The sequence below is a fragment of the Colias eurytheme genome, chromosome 7, assembly GCF_061535395.1.
Source record: "Colias eurytheme isolate Ceu_HAF_F1 chromosome 7, ilColEury1 Martin Lab GWU primary, whole genome shotgun sequence".
NCBI lineage: Eukaryota > Metazoa > Arthropoda > Insecta > Lepidoptera > Pieridae > Colias > Colias eurytheme.
Genome location: NC_142986.1, coordinates 4781772 through 4809388, shown reverse-complemented (window position 1 = coordinate 4809388; position 27617 = coordinate 4781772). Strand labels below are relative to the sequence as shown.

At 33.6% G+C, this 27617-nt stretch overlaps 2 protein-coding genes across 2 annotated transcripts; both read right to left on the bottom strand.

Annotated features, from left to right (window-relative positions):
* Positions 1 to 1386: 1386 nt before the first annotated feature.
* LOC149907010 (uncharacterized) lies at positions 1387 to 20828 on the bottom strand. The gene is made up of 13 exons (XM_090103729.1): positions 20695 to 20828; positions 15953 to 15986; positions 15575 to 15706; positions 15223 to 15270; positions 10227 to 10368; positions 9496 to 9579; positions 8260 to 8393; positions 6581 to 6717; positions 5410 to 5564; positions 3229 to 3307; positions 2779 to 2941; positions 2126 to 2282; positions 1387 to 1636 (listed from the first exon to the last, which is right to left on the bottom strand). The coding sequence occupies exons 1-13, from the start codon at positions 20709 to 20711 to the stop codon at positions 1461 to 1463; spliced, it is 1458 nt and encodes a 485-aa protein (XP_089959855.1). The 5' UTR covers positions 20712 to 20828; the 3' UTR covers positions 1387 to 1460.
* A 448-nt stretch (positions 20829 to 21276) lies between these two features.
* On the bottom strand, positions 21277 to 23730 carry LOC149907009 (uncharacterized). The gene is made up of 4 exons (XM_090103702.1): positions 23548 to 23730; positions 23215 to 23337; positions 21730 to 21893; positions 21277 to 21391 (listed from the first exon to the last, which is right to left on the bottom strand). The coding sequence occupies exons 1-4, from the start codon at positions 23719 to 23721 to the stop codon at positions 21286 to 21288; spliced, it is 567 nt and encodes a 188-aa protein (XP_089959828.1). The 5' UTR covers positions 23722 to 23730; the 3' UTR covers positions 21277 to 21285.
* Positions 23731 to 27617: the final 3887 nt, after the last annotated feature.

The window sequence follows — 27617 nt, the reverse complement described above, 5'->3', positions numbered from 1 at the left end:
ATTTTTTACGTACTCAGCGTATGCAAAATATGGGATCAGAGGTAAAGCGAATGAATGGATTGAAAACTATCTCAGAGAAAGGGAGCAATATGTCGAACTAGGAAAATGTGTTAACAAAAATAAAATTATATATAAATCCAGTAGAAGGTTAAATAGCTCCGGAGTGCCACAGGGCAGTATTCTCGGTCCATTTCTATTTCTCATGTATATAAACGACCTGCCAAACATAACCAAACATAAAGCAGTTTTATTCGCTGATGATACCACACTTATTGTGAAAGGCAATGCAAGAAATACTTCTTACAAATTAGAAATAGGTAAAGCATTATGTGATATAGTAGGGTGGTTAAAAAGTAATAACCTCCAAATCAACTTTGACAAAACTAAAATGATCCAATTTTACACTAAAAATAGTCGACAATTCGAATTAAAAGTTGATTATGAAAACAAAACCATAGAACAGGTAAAAAGCCACAAGTTTCTAGGTATCCATTTGGACGAAAATTTAAAATGGAATGTGCACATTGAATACATATGTGACAAGATAAACCGATTTGTTTATGTCATAAGACGACTAAGGAACACAGTGTCCATGGAGGCGGCCCTAAATGCTTACCATGCATATGTGTCATCAATTCTCTCATATGGACTTATATTATGGGGGCAATCTTGTGATAGACAAAAGGTATTTATAGCGCAAAAAAAATGCGTACGGGCCATAGTAGGATTGAGACAAAGAGACAGCTGTAGACCCATATTTGCTAAGCTTCGTATATTAACATTGACATGTATGTATATTAGAGATGTATGCTTATTTGTAAGAAAGCATCCCGAGTATTACACGAAAAAAGGAGAAATCAATACTCAATTTATGACCAGATTTCAAAACAAACTTTATTTTCCGACGTGTAGAATAAATACTGCGAAAAATAGTATAATTTTTAGAAGCATTACAATATTCAATAAAATACCAGACGATTTCAAAGAATTACCTGTACATATATTCCGGACGAGGTTAGTAAACTGGCTAATCACAAAACAATTCTATGATATAAGTGACTTGACAAATCAAAAATAGTAATTTAAAATTAATGGATATCATATCGGGACATAAATTAATATTTTAATCTTTTTCTGCTACTGTATTGGGATCTATAAGTGTTGTGGGATATAATATTGTATTTAATGTAGTTTATAATATATTTGCACGCTCAATTACGAGCAGAATGTTTAAGGATCTATATTATCTGTATCTACAAACATCTTTGTAATTCTACATTCTGCAAATAAAGCAATTTGAATTTGAATTTGAATTTGAATTTAACCTCCTTTGAGCTTAGTATACCAACAGTGGGACACCCTGTATATACGGCATAAACGAAGACGGACTTACACGTTCTACTTTATTCAGATTTTACACAAAAGCCAATCTACACCACACTATTCCCTATACCTTCCAACTACTTGATCCGTCCCTTATGCGGCACGTACGCGTGGTGCGGCGCGTCCCCCTCCCGCCGCCCGCAGCGACGGGCGGCCATTAACAACGCCGCTACCAGTGCGCATACTACTGCGCCACAAGATGCGAATAGTGCGGACAGAGCGGAGGTTTTCATGCACGTTTGGCCTTCTGCAACTGTGGGAACAAACATATATTGGAAAATGTAGTTTGGGACAAATGAAGGTTTTCGTTTTATAAGGTTTTCTTCTTTCTTTCGAGTTCGACAAAGTAAAAATGTTACTTTTTTTTAATGGTTTCTTAATGTTTGATACTTTTTGTAACTTTAAGAGGGATCTATAAGAAATTTGGCACAAAGATATTCTGTTGGAATATTGTAATTATTGTAATTTGTAAGCATACAAGCAAAACCCAGGACTAAAACTATTATACATTATTCAAATAATATGTCCCATGGCTGAAACTAATACCTATACATCTTCACAAAAGTAATATGTCCATACGAACCAGCTCTCCCATAGTCATACCATACACAGTTGCTATATGCCCACACTCTCCTCTATAATCACTACACACGTATTCCAGCATACAGCAGCCATACGCCTCTGTATAAAGACACTACACACAGACACTTCCTTATAGTTCGCAACACACTCCCACACTCACCAGCCCTCGTGTACTCGTCGTCCTCCTCGCCCTCCTGCAGCACGCGCAGTGACTGGAACAGCGACACGTTCTCCGAGAGGCGCGGCGCCACGTGCGCGCTCGCCTCCGCCGCTCGACGCTGCACGCTCTTCATGTTGCGCCAGTGGCACGGCTGCGACTGTAAAATCATATTATTTTAGACTTTAGTATCATCGTAATTAGGCGACTGGTATTTACACGCTATCTGTTTGTGACACTCAAGAGTAACATTTGGCACTAAACAGTACTAATTCTTTGGTATCATGTTGCCAGTGCGATGGCTGTGACTGGGCAGTTTTAACTAATCAATATCATAGTGTATGCGACTGGGTAATAATACTCTATCTGTAAGTGGCACTAAACATTGATCATCAGTATTATGTTGCGTCAGTAGCAACGGCTGTGACTGAACAATTATTTCTATCAGAATTGCAATATGTCGCAGAATAGGACTATTTTATCAATATCGTGTTACACTAGTGGCACGGCAGCTGTTGAACGAATTTAATTTCTAGTAGGCACTTTAGCCTACCAGTTGTCTGCGGGTAATGTTTTAGTGTGGTTCTAGTAAGCGAGTATTAATTTCTGTGTGTCCAGTTGTCAGCAAGTAATATGTGAGTTAATTAAACACTCACGGGACATCTTCCATGGCACATGCGCACGTCACACTCAATATAGAGCGCGGGCGATCCAGTGAAGCGGAATGTCTTCATGTACGCGAACACTTGCGTCTCGAACACGCCGGCCTCGGACCACGAGCCGCGGAACCGGGATATCAGCTTATCGTCCACTGGACATCTGGAATTGTTAATTAAATATATTGAAGTGGTCACGATCATCATCATAATCATCAGCCTCACCAACATCATTTCATACACGTTGCAACTGAAACGATACAGTTTAAGGACATGGAAACGATCTTTGTATCGTCTATCTGAGTTAATTTAATGGAATTTTGGGATCAACTGGATTCGGTTAATGAGCGATAAACTAAAGGAAGAAGCGGAATTCATTTATTTATTATTTAGTTATATTTTTACATTTCTCTCTATTGGAATTTTCGAAGATGACTGATCGACTCTTACCCATATTCATCTATAAGCTGAATTCTCTTTGCAGCTCCGTTGTGTGCGAAACAATCGTTCACCACTATGTCAAATCCATCTGTAAATAAATTTTGATTACAAATTATTGTAACAACAAAGCAGATAATTTATTCTGGGGCCAATGATCTTAAAAAATGAATTGATTTCGGAAACACAGTAAACCAAGTGGCAGCTTTTGATGAGATTTAAGGGAGTTATTTTTTTATGAATTACAAAAAATCTGTGTACTTATTCCGTTTTTACTTTTCTATTTACATTAAAGGTGCCTTTAAAGTTAATAATTAATGTAATTGAAAAAAATCCACACTACCACATAATTGGGAAAATTCTGCTTGTCTACATTCAATTTTTCCTTGCCAACTAATTAAATTTATCGACAATATAAACAGCAGGAAAGAGCAATATGATCCGACCGGAGCGTGACTGTCCCTAATGAACTATTTCGTTTCACTGTTAGATCATTACCATCCATGTCTAATGCCAGCAATTAGCCCTCAAGATCGCTCACCGTTTTGACGATACTGACACATTTATCAATCAACGAACCATCCACAACTGTTTTGTTAATTCTATTCAATAGTTCGGATCAATGAACTTTTTGCGATAGAGTTTCGGCACGCGATCACTGCATAACAACCCGTTAATCCTACGCCCTTGATTATAGAGATTTCGATGGATCCATGTAACGATTACGTATTAAATTTTATGTTCTGTTACGTTACAATCTGTATATTATAAACGGGAAAATAACTATCTGTCTACGTTATTCGTGTCAAAGCCACTTTAAACTTTTAAATAAAATTTATTAATAGTGGAAACTGCAATATTACAAACTCTAACCAATATAGTTATACAAATATTAGAGGTCGATGGATAGACCAGAAGTAATAATCTAATATAGGTAGTATTTAGAAATTTAACAACAACATGTCTTTATGATAGATATAATATTAGGTATGTTCATAGAGCACCATAACATAATTTCTGCGAAAAACATTCGATTGTTCATCCTACTAAAGGACTGCTAAAAGTTTAAAATCTAAAAAAACATAATGCGTGCTTACTATGCCTACAGTTACGATCACGTCAAGGCAACACTGTCGATTTTAGCATTGATATTAACCGACAAATGCTTTATAAGGAATATCTTTACATCTTTCCCACGATAGTTTCAACACCACGCTTTACGAACGAATCTCAGCCGGTTCAAGCATATTTTATATCTTTTCCGACAATTTAAATTTAAGTACATAAAGTTGTTAAGCAGTAACTCAATTAGTAGGTAGATAAATCAATATATTCGAAGGGACTTCATAGAATTTTTTACAGATAAATATTGATTTCACCATGTACCAAGAATGCTTAACAACTGTATTCAAATTCCTTAAATAATTATAAACAAAACATAACTGCACTTTGCAGTTTAAACGGTTTTTTCCTGACAACTTTAACGTTATCTCATTATACTTAGAAACCAAAATGCTGCATCTCACCGTAGCCAATCATTTTGGGATGCATTGAACTTCTTGGTATCATTTCAATTAACTTGCTTTAGCTAATACCTATTACTAGTCCCGTAAAACATTTGCCTTATAAATTATTAATTAGCTCTCTTTATTATTGCTGACTTTAATTTTGCGTATATTTATCTACTGTCTGTTATGTATAGATACTGTAGTCTGTATCGCTACTGTCTGACGATTGAAAAATAAAAGTAAACTTCTTCTGAATATAAATCGACCGTCCTTAACTGAACCAAGAAAATATAATTAAAAAAAAAGACGGGTTGCACTCCGGAGGAGCCGGCAGAAGTAAAAACTTGATTATTAACGTTGAGCATGTTTGATATTTTGGAATGGTATCCGTCTTACGCTTTTTCGATCAGGTCACGTGTCCTTACGCGAGTTTAAGATTTTATACCCATTACAGAAAAAATGCTCAACGCCGCTAAAGAAGTTTTCACTTCAATAAACAACCTGAAGAGATCTGAGAACCTCCTCCTTTATTCAACTCGATTTGAAGTCATATAAAATTCGGAACAACGCCTTGCTTTCGAAGTACCCAAACCTTATTTCCATATAACATTCTAGTCTTTATAGTGTTAACACCGGGTTACCTGTCGCTAACCTACAGAGGAATATAACATTCAGAAGTACTCACCATAAGCACTTCTCATATAAATGAGCAGTGTCAGCGGGTCCCCCACACGCACGGGCCCCGACACGCGGGCCCCGCTCGCGCCGTACCCGGACCGTATCTCCATATAACATTCTGGTGGTTGTAGCGTGAACACCACGGGATTACCCGTCGCTACCCTAGAGAGGAAAAAGAATAAATATAGAGCAAATTGGTATGTGACGTAACGTGGAAAAGCTACGACGGAAAAAAGGCTATCGAACATTCCGAATCCTTACAGATTAAGACTTGTTGCATTGTACCATCAATTAATCAAGTTTAAGTTTCTCTGTTCCCTTTTGATAAATAATAAACATTTAATTTCCCAGTAAAGTAATAAATACGCCATCCATTTTTTGTAAAAAAAAATTAATCTCTAAATCATTAATAATAATTGTGTAGAGTATATACTCTATCCAAACCGCGAATTAAACCAATTCCCACTGCACAATACATATCTCACAATAAGTAAAACAAATTAATTTTTGAGGTCACCACACACTAATACACTGGATCATTGTCGATTATAAAATCGAGGCTAATGCAAACAAATCTCACAAATCGATAAAATAAATAACTACAAATTTAATGCTGTCCATTTGTTCGTGCCTTAGTGGGTAATATACTTTCACTATACGATTAGTTCCATTTTAACAGTGCCTATTGAATCTACTTTATCCCAATCCATGTTAAATCGAAGTATTTCATTTGTGTGCCAAATAGTTCTTGACCATCAAAAAGTATGTTTTATTTGTATGTCGAATATAATTTACACGTTTACGGTAGCTTTTGAATGCCTACATTTCTATCATAAAATAAAACAGTGAAAGCTTAAACTATTATTGGTATAAGATTAATAAAACTATAGTTAAAAACTATCCTACTTTGCCATGGAGTCCTAAATTTAAACTTTATTGAGCACAAACCAAATGTTTAAACAGCTAATGGCTGAACTAAACTATACTGTCAAGAATTCAAATAAATTGTATAGCTAATCAGTATCAGCAAAATATTAAACTCACTTCACTGAAAATGCTGAAACCTTCTAGCAATTTCCATACACTAATCACTGACAGCAAAAATTCAATTACCTATCAATTCCCTCAATTATAGTTCTCATTCACAAAAACTAGTAAATAATCCTAAATATACTCACTCAACATCCAAAAAGGGAAAAGTGACAGTTTTCCAGAAGTCATATCCATATTCGCACGTGACCTTGAAGTGTTCGTCCAACTCCTCTTCGATTAGAGAGTTGTACTGCACCGTGATCGTGTTCCACATTAGGTTCTTCTGCGAGAAACGTCTTGTTTAGTTATGAGATTAAATATAAACGTAGAAGTACGGCTTTCTTTTAAAAATCTAATAATTTTAGGACCTCAGAAATATAATGAAAATGTAGCTTATGCGGTAGATGAAAGTTATCTCATTCCATTATGTAGAGATTTTTTAGGAGCATTTTTTCCAAGCCAAATATTTATCTTGTATAAGTGATCATTTAATAATTATGTGAATACGTAGTACTTATAAGTTTTTGCTTTAGGCATAGTTAAATGAATTCCATTTAGATATATTGTTGCTTAGCAGAGGCGGCTTGCCCTAAGGAGCGCTGGTGCAGTGAACTCCCATAAATAATTATAATAAAATCATAGTCCTTAATTTAATTATTAACATTAATTATTACTATTTAAAATCAATCGTAATCTTTAAAACTACTGTTAATACCAATGAATATATCCATCATTCCATCATCCCATACACCTGTATAATACCTACTGTATTATGTAACGCGCGAAGCGGAGCGCTCACGATTGCGCTCCAATGAAAAAAGATTTAGTACATTTCCTAATACGAAATCCAATAGGAGTGAAAGAGAGGGTTTTGCCAGAGCCCTGCGCGTGAAACAAAAGATTTTCTATGGAAAAGTAGCAAAATTCGGAGCGCCGCACCCGCAAACGTTGCCGGTTCGTTTTTACCGCCAGGCAGGACAACGATTGCGCGCGCGGCGCGACGTTGCCAGCTGTTACCACTTCTTTATTATAAACAAACACTCGAGTCAACTTCAATGCACGCGCGCGATTCATGCAATTTTCTAATTAAAATTATAAAATACGTGTTGAAATAGCCTGTAGTTATCAGTATTACTTGTGAGTGTTAAAATGAACAATAATTATTATAATGTGGCGTTCATTAAAAAGTGTGATAAAACTTTACAAATTCGGCTTGAATGTAAAGCTAAGGGACCGCCACGGCCTGAACTTGACCTTACGCAAAAATGTACGACAAAAACGCAAACATATACGCGTGTGTTTAAATCTGAACAATATGTGAAAACACCGTGGTTGTGTGGTTGTGATGAAAGCAACAAACTAGATATTTTGTTTTCCGTGTCTTTTATTTAAAGCGGGCGCGGCCGGCGGAGGTGAGAGTGCTTGGACTGAAACGGGCGTTGACGACTTAGCTCATCTTTCAATCAAGATGAAAAAACATTCACAATCTCGGTACCATTTGTTGAATGAACTGCAATTGACGTCTATCGGTCTTGTCGCTTTAAGTTATAGATATTTTTGCACACCAAAAAGAAAGACGTATCACGTATGCATTTTCTTTATAAGTAATTTTTTTGATAAATTGTACTTCTTTACACCATGTATTTTCAGTGTTTTATTTCAAGTGAACACCCATAAAATTTTGTCACGAGCCGCCTCTGTTGCTTAGTTAGTTGCGCATCAAATCGGAACCTTTAAAAGTTATGACAAAAGCTAAACAAATTAACCAAATCAACCGGAACTTATCTTAAAAAGGTATAAGCCTTATAGTCTTTCTATGTCTCACCGTAGGATGTTTCCTAGTATCATCATGCTGGCCGTTCCTCCCGAGAGTGCCGCAGCGGTTCAGTTGTATGTAGAACTCGTAGTAGTCACGACCAGAGCCGTTGATGTACATGCAGTCGGGGTCGTAGGAATAGCCTGCAGGGTTTGTTATTATATAAATATGATATAATAGGATTTGTTATTATATAAACGATAGAGAGAACACACAGAGAACATAGACGAGAGCATTGTATGGAAATAATAACTAAATATTTCGTCTTAACAAATAAATCCTCTTATCGTTAGTTAAACTTTTCCTGAGACTCCTATATGGTAACATGAAAATTGAGATGTATTGAAAAACTAGATTTCCGCCCGCGGCTTCGCCCGCGTTTTCAAAGGAAAACCCGCATAGTTCCCGTTCCCGTGGGATTTCCGGGATAAAACCTATCCTATGTGTTAATCCAAGTTACCCTCTATATGTGTGCTAAATTTCATTGTAATCGGTTCAGTAGTTTTTACGTGAAAGAGTAACAAACATCCATACAAACTTTCGCCTTTATAATAGTAGTATTGAAAAATATGCTCATAAACATATTATTCATGCTGTAATAGGGATGCTACGACGAGAATATTCTGAAAGGGTGGTGAGTAGATATGATATAGAACTTAATGCTCTTTCTCTATATATCAAAAATTCCTTATTCGACATTTTTTTAAAGGGACCCATATAAAAATACAACATTTTATAGAAGAAGGTCAGATCAGCGGTCAGGTCAGACAATAAATATTTTACTAACAAGGCAAGTGTATAATTGTTTTGTTAACGGCAATTAAATGAAATTGAATAAAACGTGATTTCGACCATATCGTCTGTCGTGCGATTTAACAATAATGTTATCTCGCAGTTTTAATAACGGGAAAATTCCAACCATACAATAAATGTCGAAAATAATGGACAATTAGGTACTATTTATACAGCATTCCCAAGTCCCAAGCCAATCTATATAATAATTTTAAGTTCTCTCTCATATTTGGTTAAGGAAACTAAGTAATGTAAGTCCCTAAAACGTCACTCATTTATTTATTTAATTTAAATACACGCAACAGATAAGATCTTATTAGACTTATTCTTATAGGCATTACATTATTTTCGGGAGCAGAACGCATCCCAACAAAAGGTAAACTAATTCAAAATTTGTGTAGAGAATGACGATCATAAACAGCTTATAAACTTATTTATTATAATAAAACTGACCTGCTGAATATACTAAGCCAGAAAACGATCCGTTGAATCCCACTCGTATCTTCATAAAGTCGTCTTGACATTCCGCTTCAATATCTGGAAAAAATCTTAAATTTATTAAATGAACATAGCTTGAAAATAATAATAGAAATATGTTAATGTTATTTATGAAAAAGAAATGAATTGTAAACGTTTTTGTACCTTATTAAATAATAGATAGATCAATTAAATATAGAAATAACACATCGAATAAGCAATAGCCTACACAAAATATTACAGCAATATAACATCTGTGTACAGAACACAGGTAGAAGGCGGCAAACGCCTTGTAGATATCGATAACATCGTTATTTTTCCGGTTTCGCAACAATACGGTAAGTTAAATGGGAAATCCGCCGCTTACAGCTTCATCACATGAATGCCCGCATTAGTTATGTATGTATGCAAAATACAATAATTGTGATGATATTAGATATACCTACAAAACTTTATAATGTATAGGTATGAGTTACTAAAATAGGTTATAATAATCTCATTGAATATGCTGATGAAATTCGTAATAATGTTTAAAATTAGGTTTTAATAATCTCATTTAAAAAGCTACTGAAATTCGTTAAAATGGATAACTTATGAGTCTATTTTTTTTTGTAATAGGTACACATCAGATTTAATAAAGTAAAATATGCCCATGACTAATTATTCTTTTTTTTTTCATAAAATAGGCACAAAAAAGTAAATCTCACATTGCACCCGACTGCCATTAGTCCTATGTCGCCTATACTCCCGCTCCCACGCGGGCGGCTCTCTCCATGCCGCCTCTGCTGCCGGCGATCGCGGCTTGATGCTCACCGGGATGTAGTTGTTCTTATCCGCTAGGAATACCACCTAAAATAATACGATTAATTAATAGCCTAGATGTATAAATAATAAATACAGTTGTATGCTAGAATTCGTTAAGTTAATTTGATGTTTTAAAACGAGCTCTATCTCATACTTGGAACTTAATTGGACATGGAAAAGCTCAATGAAAACATTTTCTTGGAATCAAAATCTATGCTAATATTTTTCTTAAACTAACTGTGGTACGCAAGTTCGCTCGCGTGGTGAAAAAAATTTTTTTCAAAGCATAAATTATCATCCTCTATTTTATTATTGGGGTAGAATTTATAAAATGCCTATGTTAGCGGATGCCTAAACAATGGTGGCAGATAGCATGAGCCCGATCGATCCAGTTGTTTGGGCTGTATCTACATTGATAGATAAGTCATTCAGGGCCTTTAGACAAACGTACCTAACGCCATGGAATAGAAACTGCTAACGCTAATTATTGACATAAGCTCATGAGATGTAAGTAATGGTTCGGTCACACTACCAAAGACGACAACGACCACGACCAAAATTCCAATCTTGCCGAAATTTGTTCAAAATCAAAATTAAAATCTCCCGTCATTCTAGTACTCGGAAATAAAAAATTTCGAGGTCAATTAATAAAAAAAAATAGGTTTTTTGCGATTTTCGCCGAGACGGTAAGTTTATCATACAATCACCTGAACCAAAATTGTAGATCATCTAATTATCTATAAAAAAGGTTAAATACATTTTTTTCTAGGAGCCACCGTTTCTATGAAAAACCTGTTTGTTTATCCATTGATCTCAAAAATTTTTTTACAAAACACCAATACGACAGGAAATTCTTAAATTTCATTTTTAATTGTGTTTTGCACAATTTTATTTAATTGCGACTGGATGAAAATTTTTTTCGTGGTCGTCTTTGTCGTTGGTAGGGTGACCGAATCTTTAGGCAAAACATCATACGCTTATGTCAATTTCTATCGATAGCGTATTCTATTCCTTGGCGTTTTGACGTTCGTCTCGGCCTGCAGTCTCCTTTACGTTTTATATTTTAAGATAAAGTAGTTAAATACTAAAAATAACTTAGATAAATGATGTTATAACTTATACTGAATACATAACTTAAAACCTCATTTAGGTACGTCGCTAATTTAATAAACTGTCGATTAAAATGAATATGAAACAATAAGTAGTTTTCCACATTTCCCGGGCACTACTAACATGCAACACCGATAGCCCTGAGATAAGTCTTCGGGCTAACTACCTCCTTCCTGCGACGACTTTTGACTGCCTCCGATAATTGTACGTATAATCCAACACAACCGCTCTAAAAATTAACTCAACAACATTTGTGGGTCAATGTTGTTGAGTTAATTTTTCGTCGAAAGTAAAACGAGAATCGATAATTTAACAGCAATAAAGAATCCAGAGCGAATTGAAATTGCATCCATTATCAGTACGTTAAAAAATTCAAAACAAACTATCGCATTACCGCCGGTAATGCACCATTTCACAGTCACGATCCCCTAAGAGTTTTGCACAAAAAAGTAGCTGTAGATAGTGCTTCGCCGTAAGTGTGCCAGGGCGGTTCGCACGCCGCTCTCTGCACGCATTATAACAATTGGGCCAGCGGACCAGCGGACCAGCAATTGGATGGCCTTTACCTTGTCGACTCTATGCTCTGACAAATTAGATAATAAAAGTAAAAACTCTGTACGTGCGAATTAGACAAATTGGGAACATGACATCATGGTGGCCCGGACGAGCATGCCAATTTGACGGCAATTTCCAATCTATAATTTAATATTTAACCGATTTAACCAATCACTTACATTGCAATGTATAATGCATCGATGGTGCATTAGCACAAATTGGTAACAACTGTGCTACATTTTTATACAAAAAATACTTCACTATAAGTACTACAACTATCGCCAAAAGGTTATAATTATTCTTCCATACCAAAACTACATTCAACAAAATCCAGAATTCTTTCAAATTCACGGTGGTGTCTTATAAAAATGAAACTCAACAAAAAAATCTGTAACTAATTTCCCGCCAGGAGCACACCTTTCATCAGCAGATGAAATAATACTTAATAATTAACATTATTTACACCGCAGGTAATCGTCGATTGCATTCCGATGGCGCGGCCCAAAGCTACGAGTGTTCGAGTGGAACGCAGGAAGTGCACTTAACAATTTTAATCTATTTCGTTCAAATCGCGATTTTATGGGAAGGGAATATATGTAGGGCAGACAATGCGAGCACCGTTCATGGTTTGCGTGCAATGTGAGTCGAGATACAGCTACTTTATCACACGCCGTCGGCGCCGGGTCAAAGATGCATATCTTGTGCACTTACTATAATACCTGCTAACAATTCTCACGGTGACAACATCGTACTAATTCAATGTTTAGGCTTAGCGACCGACTAAGGAAAGTGTGGGTAAGATTAGCCAGCAGTCGGCAGTACAATGCGCTGATTCGTATCCTATAATTTAATTATAATAGAATTGCTGTACCGTTATTTTTGGTGTAAAACATACATTTTTGTACCCAAATAGAATTGTTCTAAAAAAAAGTTCCTTATATTATTGGGTAAGTAAATATTTTCCATGTTGCAAGGTTGTTGGTATAACTGATTATTCACGCTTTCCAAAAGTAGTTGTCAAAACTTTGAACGAATCCAAAAATAAACAATTTTTTTATCTTTAAAATCATGCGACACAAATACCAAAAGCTTTTTTTAAGAAGATAGAGCCTAGAGTCGTTACACAATTTAACTCTGAAATAATTGTTAAAAACACATTAAAATTATAATTGCTCATCAAAAGATAAGATGCATAATTAAAATGTATGGTGTTATTGTGTGTACGTGTTGCATAAGCTACTACCGGTGGCCTCCCATTGAAGTTTAATAGAACACATGAACGAGATTGTGGAATATATATACGTAACTCATCTTCACTCACGCATAAATAAAGGTTGTATGGAAATAGAGCTAGCTAGAGCAAAATTTGAAAAAAAAAATTATACGTAATAAATCGTAATATCACGCAAAAACTCATAAGCACCTGCCTAAATTTTTATAGGAACGGATAGAAATGTAAGTAATGTTTACTTATGGAGCGTGATAGAAATCCACCGACGACTTTAACTTTTAGTAATTGTATAAAAAGTGATAGTTACTGTTTCCAAATTGCTTATTTTGTGAAAACGGAATAATTTTAAACATAGTATGATTTTTATTAGTGTTTTTTTTATTTACATTGTTGAATGATAGGTATCTACTCTTTTAAATTTATATTTTGGTTTTATGGCATTCAAATGCTTTATAAATATAAATTTGTAAAGAATAGAAAAAATTCGATCACGAGGCGGGACTCGAACCCTTTCGCGCCATTCCGGGGCGGATCGCTGGCCATCTCAGCCACTCATGACCCGCCAGAGCAATCGAATTTATTCTATTCTTTCAGTTTTAAACTGAAAGAAAATGGCGCGAAAGGATGCGAGTTAGAGTCCAGCCACGTGATCGAATTTTTCTATTCTTTACAAATTTATAGGTATCTACTCTTTTTAAACACGCTTTTTATTAGCTTCACCTGTATGTTTGTATGTTACCGACTTTAGACGATTCGTTTTTGACCCACTTTAAACGGACAGAGTTAATTCTAACTTTGTGCGATAATTTCATGAGTTTAAGCGTGCTTTTATTTATTTTAGAGATGACTACATCCAGGGAAAAATCTACAATATAAGGGTTGGCAGGCAAGTAAGCCATATCAATGGTACCACAATCCCACGAGACATGATTACCAAAGAATTTAATCTTTTAAATGGAGTTACAGAGTGTAAGTAACTTGGTTTTCACACTTTGTTAAACATGCCACTTATACTTATTACGTATTACAGTTGTATCTAAGAAATCGAAACATATTAAGTATGTCTTTCACTTAGCAAAAATTACAAAACTTCTACTTGTATTTTTAGAGACTTTATCATTCTCAACAGTATTTGTGAACTTATGACCTCACCGTGTCCAATCTAAAGTATATCATATTTTTTGTCCGCAAGAAGTTTCTAGAAAAAATCCCATAAAATTACAATCAAGTAATATTTCTAAAGCCGTGACTGTCATTAAATGAAATATCTCTAACAATATGAAAAGAGGACATAAGAAATTGTATATTACAAGTGGTTTGATGATGGTTTATTATTGCGAGTATAACCTTATTGTTCTTTGCAGGCTGATAACAGAGTCTCTATACAAGGTCGAATTATGTATGCGAATCGAAAGTGAAATGAAACCGTTACAGCTTTGCGCTTGTATGAATAACTTAAACGTCGGAAAAATAGAGCAAATATTGTATTATATTTTACGCAAAAAAGTATTGAATATCTATAAAATCTTTATAGAGATATCTGAAGTAAACATAAAAAGTTGTCAAAACAAATTTTTCGATTGTAGAGCAGAGTGCTCTACATTATGAGACTTGATTTTATGATGATGGTAAAGGCTTGATTTTCTCAAATAATTAAAAAAGCATTAAATTTTTAACGATTTCATACATTGTATAGTTATGTATAGAACTAAATAGTTAAATTCTAAAGTTCAATTGTTAAATTTTAGTTTTCTTTAATTCTATAAAAAGGTAGGTACGTTATAACCACTTGATTAATATAAGAAATAATTTGAATGAGATCACTCTAGTAGACCGTATCGTACTCAGTCCGGAAAAAGGTAACGCACTAATTTTCTTATCGACGATTTCAACGCGCATCCTACCTACATACGGCTCGCTAGCCTTCAGAAATATCATAAAATTAAAGTTAAATAATCTTATATCATACAATTACAATATTTTAAAAAGTAATAAATACTTACTGGATCCTGCTCACTTCCATCAGATTTAAGCGCATCTCTCGTTTCGTTCTGTAAAAAAATGGTTTACTTTAATGTCAATTCGCCTTTTCGGTTTTCGCTGAAGATATTCGATTTACATAATTAAAAGGAACAGGGTCAATTTTACACAATTAAAAGCAAATTGGAGATTTGAACTGAAACTTGTATTTATTCTTAAAAATACTTCATTACTTATAATGTAATAAATTTAAAAAGGCAATCGCAGTGAAATTTACTCTGGTCATCTATACTAATATGTAGGTATTATAAATCTGTAATCTCGGGAACTACTGGTCTGATTTGAAAAATTCTTTCGGTGTTATCCAATACTAACCTTTGTCCGCAAAATTGGTCCTGGAGGTTCGTCACCAGACCCTTCATGCAATAATTCTGAAGAGGGCAAATCTGTTGACAGCTCTGAGGATTCCACTGAATCTTGAGTCTGTGATACTGCGGAAGCTGCATACTAAAATAAATAAAATTTAGTTATTAAATGAGTAAGAAAAATATTCGAAGATAATTGTAAAACAATTGGTTTTTAATAAATTCAGGCCAAAATTATGATAGAGCGTTTTTATTTCTATCATGTTCAAAAAACTTAACGTTAAAAATACTTGACTACTTATTCAATACAGTATTCAATACAATCTCATAATATATCTTATAAATCCAATGATATTATTGTTAATATTAATTACGTGTAGGTACTTACATTTAACAAAAGGAGGCTGCATAAAAATACCAATCTGAAAAAAATATAACATTATTAGAGACCCTATGAGCATAATTTATCATTACATTTTCTCACAAGATACCGAATAAAATCGCATTGAAGAAATCGTGATCTGTAAAACAATTTGCTTACGTAAAAAAAGTAATATAACTAAGTATAAAGTAGCAAAATCTGCAGACTCGTGATACGGGCATTACAGGGCATTATTACAATATTCATAATGGCAGGTCAAATGACAGGGGAGAGAATGACTTCGAAATTGGTTTAGTAGCTGAAAATAATTTGATGGAATAAATTCACTATAGAGTTAATGAGTATTCGGATCATTGGTAGTATTGTAACGGGAACAAACCGCAGATTATAGAAACTATCCAGTGTAAGCTTAAATTAATTAATAACACTACAATGACCTTTTGTGCCGCGCGTGGCGATTTCGTTGTTCGTTCAATCGGAGTTTATGCGATACGAAATAATGGGACCATGAGTGAATTTTCATTGGGAAATCTTCGAGAGTGTGATGTGTTGTTGTGCATATTATACGTATAATTTTTACGTAAAATATCGATGTTCATAATGTTTATTTAATAAACTGTGTGTCTTTAGACAATTTGCTTTACATATGTGTTAGTGGTAGAGATACATATATTTTTAAATTACTTGTCAAAAATTATTTAATAAATAAACGCTCTTTTCAGTCACGAACGACAATACACTCGCAGTGTGGTTCCGTCAGGCGTAGCTCCATGGCTACCTGCAGGCTTAATGTCCGATTATCATTAAGTTTTATGCACGATTGCATAAAGCGTAGTGACAATCGTTTAGTGTGAGATGTTCCCAGCGCAGTCGTCGACCCCTTATGGGCGTCCGAGCGTAACCTGCGTGTCCTTAATGATAGGAAATCCGATAAATTATCGGGAGCCGGTTGACAGAGTGTCGTAACGATATTGTGTCGTACCGTCGTGATGCAAATACTGAAGGTAGATAGAATGCGGACATAAACGTATTGTATTTTTTTTTTTGTACAGTATTTGTTACGCTACATGTGAATATTGTTTTATTTAAAACCTGTAAATAAAATTGCAAATGCAAAATTATAGATCCCTATATTGCCATCCGCATCCGGCAATCGAGTCTTCTCCTTCATTCAATTACCTCACGTATGCGACAGAGCTCTAGGCTGTAAACAACATAAACATGAGCAATTTGCAAATACATATTATTAAAAATAAGTAAAAAAAAACCTTTATCAATTTCTAAACTCTCAAACAATTTATAAGCAATATAAAACAGAGAATTAAAAATTTACATTTACAAAGCATTTGAATGCCATAAAACCAAAAATATAAAATTCAATTTACAAGTATTCGATAAGATAAACAGCAATTACCAATTATCCAAGAACAAAGGCGTTTTGACAAAAATGAGTGAATCGTTAATTATGCGCGTTTTACTAAACTCTGACCAACGAATCCGGATCGTTCATAGCCAATTAATCGCATCAAACGAAACGCTCTGAAACCGTAACCCCAGTTATAATAGTTTACATCGTGATCGAATTGTGCCCGTTAGTCTCCCGAGATATTGTTTTATACCATAGTTTTTAAGAAAAGTACTAGGTAATGATTAAGTACGTGGCATGAGAAAAACGATAGTAGAGCACTACCCTCCGAGGTGTGCAATATTTGGATTTAATATTTTTTTATTTGTTTCTTTCTTGTGATAGGTATATTAAATTAGTTCAACGTTACATATATTTTTACCTACTTCGTTATACGCTCTTATGCTAATAATAAAAATAACGTTATGATTTTTGTTTAAAACAACTTACGAAACACAAAATCCTTCGATTACCCAATTTCCTAAATAATGAAGATTAGCAATTCTTATATTGCCACAGTTTGCAGACATTTGTTAGTTTGTAATAGATTAATAGATAGACCTGAAAGTAATACACATTTCATTAATGTATTTTTTTGTTTATTTTCCTCAATAAACATTAGCTTTATAAACAAAAACACTCTTGACCTCTCCTTACTTCCTAAATTTATTAAATTTCGACGACCTCATATACGCTTCCTTCCATAACAAACATATTACCTACGTATTTTACAAGGGCGTCAATAATTATTATAATTACTTACATATCTTATGTAATATTTTTATAACTATTTTTATACTGTAGGGGACCGTCAATGTTTTGTATTTAATATTTCAGAATAAAACGAATATTATTAACGAACTGGATTTTTTATATGAGTCTTTGAATATTAAGATTAATTTTTTATATAAAAAATACAATTAGCTTTCTAATAAAACGTGTTAGTTGCGAGAATGCATGGTTGGATCAAGGACAGAATCTCCCACACAAGACCAGTTGATTTGTATAAAATTAGGTACAGAGATACTATATATCTAGATTAACCTGGAGAAGTATAGTAGGGTAAATTCGTACCCGGATATTTAAATTCAAAAGTAAATATTAAATTATAGTAAGTAAGTAAATATAATGATAAATCTAATTTTACTGATTGCTTCTAACGGTTCATCTACTTACATAAAAAAATTAATCACCAAATGTTTTGCTAAGCAATATATATTCCTTGAAGTATGAGTATGATTCTTATGGAGAGACGATGTAAACATGTACAACTAGCGAAGGCGAGCGGACTGCTAGTTTCATATATTAATTAATATAGAGGAGCAGTGATTCAAAAGATAAGGATGTAGATAGTTATTGCGTAATGCGTAAGGAGGTATCCCAGTGCTAAAAGTTTGCAAGTTTGTCTGGTTAGGTAGAGCATATCATTCCACCGCAAATTTGTGTCAAAATTCGATTCAGTTTTAAATTTTTTCTGAGTACACAGTTACATGAAAATTAATAAGCAGTTTTACAGACTAGGTGCCTAAACTTTGTATGAGATTATCTTAAGCTTTTACAAACTTATAAGACTAAAGCTACAAGTAAAGTCCCAAACTACGAATAACTTATTTCCAAAACGTAACCAGTTCTAAAGCAAAACATTATTTTATCACTCCATCACCTAAAATCGTAAACGTCTATAATTGCAGTCGACAGCGGAACGCACCGTTACCACGACATGCACGGGCCATGCTTCGTATGACATCAAACGTTTTACACCTTGTGCCGACGTACAATAATTACCATATTCGCCAATATTTTAAACAACAGATAATTTAATACCGTACTAGCACAGTGGATAGAACGCGCGAGCGTAGAACCGAGGGTTGTAGGTTCAATTCCCATGGAGGCGAACAAAAAAAATCTAAAAAAATTTGTTCTTTAAAGGAAATCGATCAGAGAAACAGATGTATGAATAATGCACCTGCCTACTACCTAATAGTTCAACTAATTATTTTGATCTGTAGGCTCGTAGCAAATGTGTCGATTTAATTCTACGAAAACGTTGGAATGAAAATTAGAATACGTATTAGTTCGTATTATAGTAATGTTATTAGTTATTTCGACTTTAACTCATGAAATCTATTAATGAACTTGCTAAATATAGGTATGACACAAAAGTCACACGTATACGTCTCTAGTTCATTCATTAGTTAGATGGAAAAGTAGCTGTACAGGTAGAACCACTGTTAAAGACAATATTGTTAATGTTTATTAGGCAGAGTAATCGATTGTAACAAATTAAATCGAATCAACTTGCCTAATCGAAAACTATTTACCTATGAATTAAACATACGAAATCAATACGTTATTATAATATGCAATTTTTACTGTATTCAAACTGTATTCAATAAATTAAAAAAGAACTTCGAATGTGGCTCAACTTATTCAGGTAAACAGGTTGAATTCTCAAAGTAAATACCTCGTAATTTGGAGTATGCCGCCTAACATTTCTGAAAGTTTACCATGAATTATACCATCGAAACCTCAAAGAAAGGTCGCGCTCAATCTTTTATTTACCACTAAAATTTTATATTCGATATCGCTGAAAGCAAATAATCACCGTGGTTTATCCCATTCAAGCGTAGCGGGGTCACAGAACTAGTACAAATATAATTTTATTTGCAAATCTTTAAAACGTCTGCTCTATGAGACGATACTGCATTCTTGTATAATATTTTCCCAATGACTATTCTTACAAAGTATAGAGTGACACCTAAAACGTGGTATTGGAGATCCATTGCAAATTTTTCATGAACATAATTTAAGAAATGTAATACTTCTTCATAAACCACTATAATCGTCTGAAACAGATGTATAAGGCCAATGATGATGATGAATGGATACCTATTTAAGATTTGACTGATATAACTTCAACAATTAGAATTATCTAGGTACAAGATGACAATATTGAAATGGATAAAGGACAGTGTGTTTTCTTATTTTTTTTTCAAATGAAAAGTCCCTACTTACAATTTACCACCACTTAATTATTATATGGTTAATATATGAATCAAAAACCACCATTATCGAAAAATTTTTTAGGATATAAAAATATAGAGTAAAATGTTTCTAAATAATCAAGCTACAAATCTTCTCACTACCAAATTTAAAAAGAACTGAAATAATTTAAAACGGCTAGACATGTATTTTCTGAATAAGGAAAATAGCCCTTAACACGAACTGAAAGAAAATTCATTTTTCAAAATATGTAACGGTCGTGTTTACAGATCGACGATATCATCAACACCTAAAAACGAAACGCACAAACAAAAAGAAATTGTCTCCGCACTCTACTTACTTCGCATTTAGCACCATTTTGCACTAACACTTAGCAGGCACTATCATTACACTACACACGATGTTATTTTAATATTTATGACGGCAACACTGCGCGGTATGCGTTTCGGCCAACGCTTGGAGCAGAAGTGATGACCGTCGACGGTTCAGCCTCCGATTGTCTTAGAACCTTCTCCGTACATTTTCGCTTCAGTGCCATAAAACTTCATTGCAAAGCTCGTTTCATAATACATTTAGTTTGTACTAAGGTTATGGTCACTGTGGAGCTTTATTTTTATGTATGTTGTATCTAATTTTGAGCAGCAGAGTAAGAACATCACTTATCAACGCTTTCTAACCAAATAGAAAGAATTCATTTAAATATTTCAGATATTGAAAGTTACTATTTTTCATTTCAGGATTTGGTGTAGGTATCTATATTTTTATTGCTTCGAGACAAGCTAAGCTACAAATAAGAAAAGCTATTGCATTTCATCACATTGTTTATTTAAAACGTAGTTAATTAAATACTTTTTGACAATTCAGTTATCTATCAACTGTGAATAATTCAAATCAATGAATGGCGATTATCACATCGCTCTATATATTTGATTCATTGAAATAAACCTATGCCGATAATTTTTTCGAATTTTATTATTAAATTGAAAGCTATTACCAGAGACGTTATCGTTACAATTGTTATTGTTATCTTCATAGGTCTGAAAAAAAAAACAAAACATGTTTTATGTAAAACTCGGTAGGTAAGTGGTAATTTTCTTAATGGCTAGAGCAAACTCTATCTTATAGTGAACTATCTATCTATCAGATAATGAAATAATTTATTTGGTTATATGTTTGAGTTATTTTGGAGTGAGTCGAATCACTTTCAATTATTAATATTTATATTTTATTATAGTTTGTTCATTGCAATAAATAGGTACATACATTAAAATTATCGATTTCACCTTTCATACTTACTTATATAGGATGAGTAAATTCTATCCCAGTAAGAGAGCCTCTAACTACTCTACAAGTACAATACATTTAGAACACAAACCCATCAGCATTATGGAAGTAGACAGCGCTCCACAGGGTATAGTATATTAGCTGCATGTAGCAGTATACCAAGTAGTACAGAGCCAAAGCTGTCGCCGTCACTGAGAATTGTAGAAGCTGCACCATTTCACGAAGTATGCGCCAAGACTTTACATTGTTGATGTCCTGTTTAAAATTTACGTTTAGAGACAAACACAATCTTTATTTGTCGAAATCCTAAAGTAAAATACGTCTTGGTAATGTATGAGTTGTTTTTTCAGTTCGTACCTTAATAAGGTTTTAGCAGCTGAAGGTTATTATAAACCTTAAAGGAAATTATAAACGTTTCAACCCGCTTTTGATAAAATACATACATTTTGGAATTGTAGAAAACTAGTTTAAAATATAAATCATTCTTTTAAATTATTTATCGTATTTAAATCATCCATGATAACAAGTAAAAATAAAATTATTAGTACTGTATGATAATAAATTATTTTAAAACAACATTAACATAAACACCATTTCAATGAGTTTGGTTTGCACATAATTAAATTGTACTTGGTCTTAACCTAGAGATTTTAATCGCCTGTAATCTGTATACCTACGATTTAATAATTAGCATTAAACAAATAGCATTACGCTTTATTTCCGACTGACGTTAATGAGAATTGAGACCTCGTATAATCATAACCCTTAGAGTCTAAGGCTTAGACCAAGCATTGTTAAAATAGTGTAGACTGTGGAATAAGACGTTTGGTAGAGCAATGAGAAGTGGCAAACTCAGCGACAATTTTGTTCTAAATAGAACATCGCAATAAGTTGTTTATTGACATTACAACAAGTGCTAATATTTATCCAGAGTTTCCTGAACTATCATAATTACATGAGCTAGTGTTTTTTTGTATTAGCACTCGTAATATTGTCAGTCTATATATATACATAGTCTATACTCTGTATATATGAGTCCATATAATAATCGTTATAATTATTATCAGTCTCTACGAAAAGACAATTAAATGCTTGTCTGTAGTTTAAGAAATTATAGTAACTATGTATTTCGTAAAAATTTTTCAGTAAAAAATATTTCTTATATTAAATAATCTCTACATTATGCGGCGGTAAGTATTTAACTATCGTGGGATTAATCATTTTGTATCATAAAATAACTTTTTAACCGATCGTATCTGAATTCACGATGTCCACATAAAGACCGTGCCTATGACATAATATCTTCACGTTCAAATAGGAATAAGTAACTATTATAATTTATCAAGGTAAAATTTTTACGGAAAATTATCATGATATAAATATAATATACATCGCGAAATTAAAGAGCTTTTTGTCGGTTCTTTTCTATAGAATGCTTTCCAAACCGGTGGTAAATAGTTATTACATTACGGATTTTGACGATTCAAAAATGATTCTGAAGGAAGTCTACTAGTACAACTAATTACAACAACGAACGAAACTAATTACACGTACTAATTATTTAATACTAGTTCACCTTTTTTATTGTTACATCATTTTCAATGTCCTTCAATTTCGTCTTAGCGGCAACTTCGGCTTGGCAAAATAGTTTATTATGGACTTGTGTGCAATATGCAGATATGCAGGTTGCATTATGCAACTGTAAGAAAATTTATATTTATTAAGATATCTTATCTATACTTTTATCTCGGAAATTCCACGGAAACGAGAACTATACGGGTTTTCCTTTGACGACGCAGGCGAACCCGCGGGCGGAGTGCTAGTAGTTTTCAGGCTAGTGTTTTAGTACTTTTACTTTACTACTAAGATGCCGCATATTATAATTTCTACCTACAGAAACTTCTCTCACTTTTGAATTTAAAGTAACCGGAGTAGACTCATCTGGCGAGGGAGGAGGCGGCGCCGGGAACTTGTCCAATAATTTCTTTAACTTCTCACTCGTTCGAAGACATCCACACTTTCGCCTCCAGGCCTCGTCTTTACTGCAACGGGCCTTCTCAACATTGAACCTTTCATTTTCCATCTCAGATTGTACACTGAAAATTATCTTAGTTGTGTAGGTGTCTTCTTTTATTTTTGTGAGGGATAATGATAAGGCAAAACGACAAACGTACTTTCTGCTTCATCCACCAAAATTAGTTACTAAAATTCATAACGTGTTTAATAAAAAAATAAATCGCGTGATAGCGTTCGATTTTTTACGGTATTTAGATCATTTCAGTAAACATAACCCCCAGAAAACCCAGTAAAATAGCGCTTCCAAATAGTTGCTAAAATTGTGTCACAAAAATATGTCAAACAAATTAAAACTTCAACGTGTAAGCAAAAAGATTAGTTAATATTCATAAACATTTATAGCCTGTGTTTATAGCACATAAGTTCTCATAAGAAAAATAATTATCATATCACTCACATAATCATATTTTTCCCATTGTCGTTACTACATGGGTAGAAGCATACAACCAATTCCCGTTAACAATATCAATAACAAGGGCTATATCATTGTTTAAACTGTTAGCTTCGAGCATTAAAAGCTTAACTTTTCGCTTTAAGAACATTACCCACTGCAATTCTACAAAACGTAACTAACGTAACATATGGAAACTGGACCACACAGAGACCAGAGTGTAATGTTATACAACCTGTTTCATGAGTTATGTGAATTTTGCACGACCTCTTGTAGGGCTGCATATTGTCTCACGGTCAGAGAACTAAAACGTTGACATAAAGAAATGTATAGAAATTTCGATAGTACCGCTACATGAACCGTACTGTACGGCAATATGAATAAGACGAAGGAAGCACGCACGTTGAAACTATTTAATCGCTTATAAATTAGCGACACTTTCTTTGTTATAGCTATACCTATGCTAAGCGGTTCGTTAGAAAACTATTAGCAATCAATTACGATTCTTGACTCGACTCTTAGCTTTTAACCAATTTTTCAAAAAAGATTAGTTAAGTATATCAATCGTGTTGTACCTTTGTGTTTTGTCAATAACTCAGTCATTCATGCATATAATAATATTAATATTTCTTATTGACCGTTTTAGAGTATATATTAATTTAATCGAATATCTCTACATTGTATCCTTTTAAACTTTTAATACCTAGAATAAAATGGACATTTATCTAGTTAACTACAAGTAGTAGTAGATATGGTTCAGTACGATAATAATTTTCTATTAACTATTTCTAAATAATGATTAAAACGCCTCGGAAAAGTTTAAAGTTACACTCTGCTGCAAGTTAGTGCTTAATAGGTACCTATGCATACGTAATGGTCGGTTTTTTAACTAGACTTGTTTTTTGTTAAAAACAATTTTTGTCAGTTTTTGCCAGGTATCCGACGATCCATATTACAAGGGAGACGTAATTTTAAAGTTTAAACAGGTCAAAGGTTCAATGGTTACAATAATATAAATGGGATCATATCGGAATTTATATACTTTTCCGAAGCTTTTCCGTATCAAGGGCTACACCTTGCAAATTTATTAAAAAAACGTCTATTACCTAAAGTATTAAAATATATAATGTTGGCTACACTTCAAAAATCATTAGGTAAGCTATTAATAAATCTTATGGTAATGAGTACGAGAACTCTACACAAAAATTAAAATTAAATTAACCTCTTTTTCCTATCGCCCAAATTTTTTATTTAACTAAAGAAATATTTTTTATTTTTATACTTATTACAGAAATGTATATTTATCCTAATAAATGTACGAACTTAAGCCGTTCTTTCTAACTTTTATATTTCTAAGTTTTAACTCAATAAATATTATTCAATGTAAAGGGAACTTAGATCTAAATTCTTCCACCATTAAGAAGAGCCGATCAAACAATCTAAATCGCACATTTAGAACGTCCTGCGACTATGGGAAAATAGTCCGTCCACCGTCGACCTCTTCCTTGCATTTGTGTAAGGAATAGCTTAAGCTGGGCCACCTGACGCGTGTCGCGAATCGGCGGGTCGTTCACTTGCAGCTAACAACTGAAGAGCTATTACGAAGCCATTACCGCAGAATGCGAAGCAAACCGTGCAATATTTGTAAGGAATTGAAAGTATTCCACGCAAAACATTTGATTGACTTTCGCTTTAGAAAAGCTTCCTGGGTTTCCACAGGACACTCGACTATCTAATGGTCTTTTATGTTCTTTGTTAGAATAAACTCCAGATACAATGTCTATGAAGAAGCTTCTAAGCAGTTAATTGCTTAATGCGACGTAAAATAATAAACAACTGCGCTGTCAATTATTAAAACATTCAAGGTAAAATTTCATGTTGAACAAAAATCAGTAGCGTTCTAAACAATGCTGCATAAAGGCCACGCACACAATGGACAAGTTATTTTGGAAAAGCGAAGGTCGTCATTCTGATTGAAGATAACACCGCTAGCTCCTTGTAAGATAAACTATATATTACATGCGCTGATGAACATCTTACTGAACTACCCTTTTTTAATGTGAGAAGGGCAGGCTCATTAAGTATTGTAATCGTGATCAAAATCAAAGGTCACATGATGCAACATAAAAAATAGACTGGGCTTTCTTATTTTTTGCTAGCTTTTCGCTTTGCTCAACAATTCTAATTTGCTGTTCCATTCCCTTCAAGTCCGCTTCGTTCGTAAATAGAAAGAGCTAAGTGATGTTCATAAATCTTCCGCTCCTAAACTGGTACTTTTATCATCTTGTTTCATTACTATACTGACTTAGAATTTCAGAAAAAATAGACATAATAAAAACAATGCAAGAAAAACGTTGATTGCCAGTCTTATTTGGCAGCCATTTAAAATAGGTACTATCATCATAAGTGCTCACAATAAATGGCTACGAATAATTTCATAGCTTTCATACTTATTTCAATATTTTATCACTTTCATACATAGGTTATTATAGTGGTGTAAAATAAAATACCATATAATCACCATGTATTTAATAAATAAACACGTTTACAATTTACGCCGCCGAAGCTATGTATGGACCAGCCGTAGCATTTCGTGAAATTTCAGCAAGCAGACCTATCAACTTAACACTAGTTTCAACAAAAAACAAACATAGTTTAATTCATGAAAGAGTATTATAAGAAGCGTAATAAGATCTTGTGGTAACCTTTTTTTTTTTAATTTTGATTCTTTTTAGCATTCATCCTCGATCATATTTTATAACAACATAATTTGGATGGATGCTGAGTATTAATTTCAGATTAAGGAAAGATTTATTCATTTTAACTCAAAAATATCGAAAATATCTAGATTTGATCTTCATTGGAAAATTTTCGAATTTCAACCGGAACTAGATTAAACGTAAAACAGGTTTTAAAGAATCGAGTAATGAAAATACGTAGGTATTTTCGTACCGAATTTATATCCATACCTTAGATTACAAAATAAAATACAGATGGAGCATGACAACCGCCCGTCGCCCTTGTCAAAGAAAATACGAAATCAAAAGCAAATACGTCGCTGCTCCAGTGCTATAGCGCATATAGTGTCATGCAATACGTCAAAAAGGGTTTGCAATTTTAGTAAAAAATGCTGTCTTGTGATAATAAAACGCTGTAAAATTTGTTCCCGAAAACAAAAAAAAAGATAAAACATCGTTTCACAGGTTTTCTGTAGATTATTTGGCTGATTTATTTCTTTATACGAATAATAATTTTACAGATATGAAGGAATACAAAACTTCAACGTATGTTGCCAGTATTTTAAAAAGGAATTTGCCATTTTTATTGGTAAAACGGTAAAACGGTTAAAAGATCTTCAGGGTAATGCTGTTGGATTTTTCGATCGTGAATGTGATTATTTGTAAAGTGCACTAAAGGTTCATGATCATTATTAGATTATTTTAATAAGCATAATACATTATTTTGTTACTTTTATAAAGCTTAAATACGCCATAGTCGTTTTCGCTAGCGAT